The sequence below is a fragment of the Solea senegalensis genome, unplaced genomic scaffold, assembly GCF_019176455.1.
Source record: "Solea senegalensis isolate Sse05_10M unplaced genomic scaffold, IFAPA_SoseM_1 scf7180000014588, whole genome shotgun sequence".
NCBI lineage: Eukaryota > Metazoa > Chordata > Actinopteri > Pleuronectiformes > Soleidae > Solea > Solea senegalensis.
In genome coordinates this window covers 26,204-32,329 of record NW_025321081.1, presented here as the reverse complement: position 1 = coordinate 32,329, position 6,126 = coordinate 26,204, and the positions used below count along the sequence as shown (strand labels likewise).

Below are 6,126 nucleotides of genomic sequence, written 5' to 3'. Positions count from 1 at the left end.
AGTCATAGGTTAGTATGTCGTCCAAAGTGTGACAAAAAAGTCATAGGTTAGTATGTCGTCTAAAATGTGACAAAAAAGTCATAGGTTAGTATGTCGTCTAAAATGTGACAAAAAAACTCAGCCATATGACACATTATTATTTATTATGGACAGTGTGCCTTACCATGTCATGTGGTGGTGACTGTGATGTCATCAGGTGGTTGACATATAAATCATAATCTGTCTGATAGAAAAATTAAAGAAATCATGTTTTAATCAAAAGGTACATCTTGTGTATACAATACTTTTCAAAGTTACTATAATGTTATCCTGTTTTTTTTACACTATACTGTGTATTCTTAGTGCACTTGTAATTATGTTTGTTTGTTCAATCATAAGCAAAAGCTTAGTTAGTCATAGTTTTATCCTGTCACATAATAACAATATTTTGGCAACACCTGTTTTGTCATTACAACAAATAAATACCAAGCAATGATCCGTTTCATTTCATTTCTGTTTTGTTTCAGTGCAAAACGTTAAAACTGTACAAACTCTTAATTTGTCATGAATAACCAGTGATGGAACCTTTCCCCTCTGGTGACCTGCTCCTTGACGCATCATGACAAGGGGTCCAGTGGTTGCTCTATTTCCACACACTCCACCAGGGACTCTCTCTCTCTCTCTCTCTCTCTCTCTTAGCACCATTACATTTGATGGCACATGCTAAAAATGTGCTAGTGGGTACAGAGGAAATGGAAAAACCTTAATTTCCCTCAGGATGCGTCCAAATACTGGCGAGCATTCACATACATCATCAAAGACGTCACTGAACACCGCAAGGCGGTCTCTGCTGGGCCAGCTCTGTGCTGACAGCTTCTTCAGCTCCTGGACATGACAGGAACACACACACACACACACACACAGACACACATCGTTAGCAAGTCAAGATGTGCGTAAGAGGCTGCACATCTTTATTTATGCACCTTCTGCAGAAGCGTTCAAAGGGTATCGCAGAATTACCATGTTATTAAAACCTTTTTTTCAAGTGCACTGTCACAGTTTACGTGACCGGCCTCACCTTATGTAGTTTCCTCTCATGCATTTCAGCAACATTTATTCCAACCCACGGGTCCTGCTTGGCTGCAGACTCCCTGCCAAACCATTGTTTAGTCTTTAGCTGGTCTTCATTATTCAGTCCTTGCTGTTTCCCCTCAGGATTAGATGAAAAATGTTGCTTTTTCTGGGAAAGAGCGCTCAGCTGGAATGGCACAAACTTTAAGGAACGACGAGCTGTGTTAGGTAGGCTGGGATTGACTCTTCTGTCTGCATGTGATGCACGATCAGAGGCCTGTGCTTGTCCTGACTCAGATATTTCAGATTCTACAGCAGCAGTGCTGGTGGTGAACTCAGAGGGAGACTCTTTCATCTCTTTGTTGTGTACATAGGTCAGTGTCTTTGTTCGTCTCTGCCGGACTGTCAGAGGGTCTGGAGTTTCTTCTTGGCTCTTGGACGTCTTCCAGAAGCGCTGCTTTGTGTCCATACGAGGCAGACTGTGGTTCAGGCTGCGGGGCCCCAGATGACCTGAGAAGTAGGTCAGGACGTCAGCCCTCTGACCGGCTTCAGCCGCCTGCAGCAGTCTGTGGACGTCGCTCCTGAAACAGTTAGGCCTGCGGCTGCTGGACATGGCTGTGAGGACACAATGTAGGTCAGTGTATACTAGGGGTGGGAATCACAAGGTGATGTGCAGTAAAAAGTCCACGATACCAATAATATCACGGTACGACGATTCTGTGATAATCAATATATTGCAACTGAAGTAAACGTCAGAAATCAAAACGTCTGTGGAAAGGTAGAAGTGTAGGATTTCTCTATTTATTCACAACATAGAGAACAAAGTGCTTAAAGTCTATGTATTGAATGTGGATGGGGTAACTCATTACAGAGATTTCTCCTCCATTATCCCGCTGTAAACTCACTCTTCTTCAGCCCAAGTTTCTCTCATTCATTTGAGCAGCACCACGATAGAGTGCCTTAATTTGTTAATTGAAATATCGACATTTACTCTGGCTTATCGATTGTCCTATTGCATGAGGAAGGACGACGATGTGTCAACAAATGAATATTTTGACCCGCCCCTAATGTACACTATGTTTCTTTTCTTTTCTTTTTTTTAAATGATAGTGTCAGATGTACTGAACTCACATCATTTGAAAGACAAAAGTGCTTTTAAATAAAAACTCCTCTACAAAATCTGAGGTCAAACCCATCATTCTCTTGTCTATTTTATTATTTTATGTCATTATTTATCTTATTTAGAGTTAATTCTATTTGTAGTATTTCACTTTGAAAAATAATAATAATATACTGAATATTAATATAGGTTATAGTATACTTTTTTACTAATTTTAACTTTGTTAAGTTTTTAATATATGTGTTTTTTTGGATTGTGTTTTTTGATACTGTATTTATTTATTTATTTCCTTTTCTTTAATTGTTTAATGTTTAATGTGCCTGAACAGCACCTTAAACCACCTTTGTGTATAAAAAGTGTCTTTTAAAGAGCCTTAAACCAGAGACGAGATGTAACTATTGATTTTCAATCCACTGCTTCCATTTACTGATAAAACAAACAGATGAAACAAACAGGTGCATGACTTTAAAATGAGTCTTTATCTGTCCCAAAAGCAAATGCATAACAGCATATTGTGGAAAAGTAGCTCAGAACGTCTGTTCTCAAACAAACTCTGCAGGACTTTCGCAGTTGTGACGTAATCACGGAACCAAACGTGCACATTCATTATTAAACAAACTACATTTGACGCGCGTGACATACAGAAACAAACATCACAAAAATAATCCCACCTGTTTTTCAACTGTTCTTTTGTGTTTTACTCACGACGGCAAACAATCGTTGGCTTCGTCTTGTCGCCTAAACTCGTCGGTCGAGCCCTCCGTTGCCAAGGTGACCGAGACGCGGTGCGTTTCGAGTCTCGCTGTTAATCGTCCCCATGAGCGCAGATGAGGTGCACTTTTTCTCACTTGTGCCTCAGGAGATGAGCCACTGATGTCAAAGCTGTGGGTTTCTGAAACACGTGCATCACGTTCATTCACAGCCACACATTCAAATAAACCAGGATTCATTAAAAACCTAATTATAAACATACTTATTGGAAAATGGTGTGAGAACATTCAACGAAAAGCAGTGAAAAAGCTTTATTGTTTTTATGATTATGAACTTCATTTTCAAAGCATTTAAATACAAATATTTCTAAAAGAATAAAGTACTTTATTTAAATGGTACGATAGATTTGTGGTGTAATTAAAATGAATGAATTCAATTCAGTTATAGTTATTTCTGTTTTCTGCTACTGTCATCGTAAAATAAAAACCCGAGACAATTCATTCATTGTATCAAAGTTCAATCTTTCCAGAATTTGCCAGAGTAAAGGGACATTGCTCAGAACATGTCAGGAATCAGGAACGGGCTTTTTGAGGCTTCATTTCCCTGCCTTCCATTCTTATTCTAGCAGACTGAATCCAGTATCCGTCTGTGACCTCATTCCACTTTGCCCTCCTGTATGTGGAGCCATCTGATAAAAATCATTCAGCAGGCTTCATCTTAGTCGTCCACGTCGTTACTTGTGTCCCCTTTTCCCGTGGTTTCAACCTGTTTCCTCACCCTGCAAATGTCCTGACGTGTGCAAACATGGGACACTGATAGAACAACGATATTTGTGATATTCAAAGTCAAATGTCTCTCTCTCTCTCTCTTGCAGGCTGGGGCAAATTCTTGCACACAGTGTAACCCCATTACTAGATTTATCATGTAAACATTGGTTATCAGGGTAATTTGGTTAGGGCCAACAAAAAAATCAAAATCAAACTATTATCTAAATCGGGTTATTGGTGGTGATTGGGTTATTGTGTGCAAGTAAGCACACGGTCATGAGAGTAGCGTTTGCTGCAGAAGAGAGGGAAGAGGAGGAAGAGAGAGTGAAGCTCAGCCTCAGGGCTGGAATGGCCAGAATAGAAAAGCACCCAGATGGCAAAGCTGAGCAGCAAGGAAGAGACACAGGAACATGCTATACATGCTATGGAAACAAGTAGAATGGAGTTTTTCATTCATTTACATTCCTGTGTTGTCCATTAACATCTGATGTTGTGGTGGTCACAAAAAAAAGAGAGCCTATCTTGTCATTTTTATCCATTTTGTGATATCATGTAAATATAAAACGAAATGTGTGTTTGCAAATTGTATAAAATCGTAAAAAACTAAACAAAAACCCCAACTCAAACTGAGGAACACTGTGGGATGAGTCATCCTTTGTCCTCTTTTTTTTCTCTCCTTCCAAATGAATTTAAATTTGGAAAAACCCAAAGGACGCCTTCCTACGTCAACGTCAGTCACCAGCTGTGGAGCGGTGGCGGTGGGCAGCCATTTTGTGCACATGAGTAAGTTTCAGTGTTTGTCTATGGAGATAACAGCTGAGGGAAGCTCTGGGACTCTGACAGCACCGTTTGTACCTTGTGATACTGACAATACGGCGCATGAAAAGAAATCAACAAAGACATGGCGTACTGTAAATGGTTTAAAAAATGACATCACTGCAGTAAAAGCAGGTAAAAGCAGGTAATGACATAAAAGTACAGTCAGTAAACTGAAATGATCAGAGACACAGATTTCTTTTCTTCTTCAGGTATTTAATAAAACTACTGCTCTTACATTTACAGTTTGAGACGTCGCTCAATTTCTCTGGGTAACAGTAACATGTCTATAGACCACTTTGTCTGATGTTTTTACTTTGTACAAAACAAAAAGGCCAACATTATTTTTTTTCCTTTGTATAAAAAAATATAAGTTAATTTAAATTGAACTCTAATTAAGAAAATAACAATAGTTATAAGAGCAATAATAATAATAATAATCATCATCATCATCAATAATATTAATAACAATAATAATAATAATAATGATAAAGATCATAAGCTCAACATAGTGCAGACAATGGGATATAACTGGTGCTGAAAAATAGAAGGGACAGTGCAGTGATATGGACTTAACCATGTACTCAGGTGGGGGTGGAATGGGGGGGGGAGAGACAGGAAAAAGATTTCTCTCACTCACACACACACACACAAGCGCACACACACAAAACCGCCATTCAGTTTAGCACCATCAGAGCAAACAACTCTGTACAAACTCTTTCCTAGATTGTACACAGTGTGCACCCGTTACTGTTTATGAAAAACTATACATCAACTTCAGTTTAGGTGCACGCTGCTAACTGCCACTCTCAGACGAAGCTTACTGGAGGCAAGTCTGAAAAGTAAGACGGAGCACGTCATTGGAGACCGATGGTGCAATTCAAATCTGACCCACTGAGGATCTGCGATCAACGAAAACATTCGTCAAAGTGTACATTCACACTGCTGGAGTGGGGGGGGGAGCACAGTACCAGTGGTAAATCAAATGATCTGAGCGCTAAATGAATTCTTGGGCGGGACAATGTCCACTGGAATGACAGTTTCAGACAAACATAATTTGTCCTTTTGGAAGTTCTTGGGGTCTCATTAGGAATGGACGCCCCTTGCATGATGTTGCAGACTGAGCACTGGGGGAGGAGGGGGTGTGGATTTCCGTCTCATATGGTTCCACACCACAGCAAAAAAGTTTGCCGTCCCGGACACAATATATGGTGCACTTTAGCTTAACGTGAAGACAAGAGTGGCTGAGGCGCCCACACAGCAACGCGGCAAAATGTTCAGTGTCATCGCTACAGCTTTAAACCAGCCACGACACCCACTCATGTTAAAAAGAAAAAAATATATCTGAGACTGTGTAGGCTACTACGTATTCCACACGTCACTCTTAATTTAATTCTCATCAACAGCCTGTGGAAATAAACTTGTCTTTATCCTTCACCAGGACACTTGTGCATTATCCATATTGTGTATGTCATCTTTGGGGGGATTTATCACTGATCTTAGGCTGTATATAAACATGGTGAATTTCCCTGTCTGACACGGCAAATCTTGTTTTTGCAACCGGAAGACGATGGCCATTTCACTTACAGTCCGTGTTACTGATGAATAGGAGGAACTCATGATGCGATAGTGCTGCTGCAGTCTTGGCTTACTATAAATGAC

At 39.9% G+C, this 6,126-nt stretch overlaps 1 protein-coding gene across 1 annotated transcript; it reads right to left on the bottom strand.

The window, feature by feature from the left end:
* Positions 1–163: 163 nt before the first annotated feature.
* On the bottom strand, positions 164–2,147 carry LOC122761334 (uncharacterized protein C6orf118-like; the record flags this gene model as incomplete). Its single annotated transcript, XM_044016537.1, has 3 exons — positions 1,058–2,147; positions 742–864; positions 164–223 (listed from the first exon to the last, which is right to left on the bottom strand). Coding segments are annotated over exons 1-3 (789 nt in total), but the record flags the coding sequence as incomplete, so codon positions are not given.
* Positions 2,148–6,126: the final 3,979 nt, after the last annotated feature.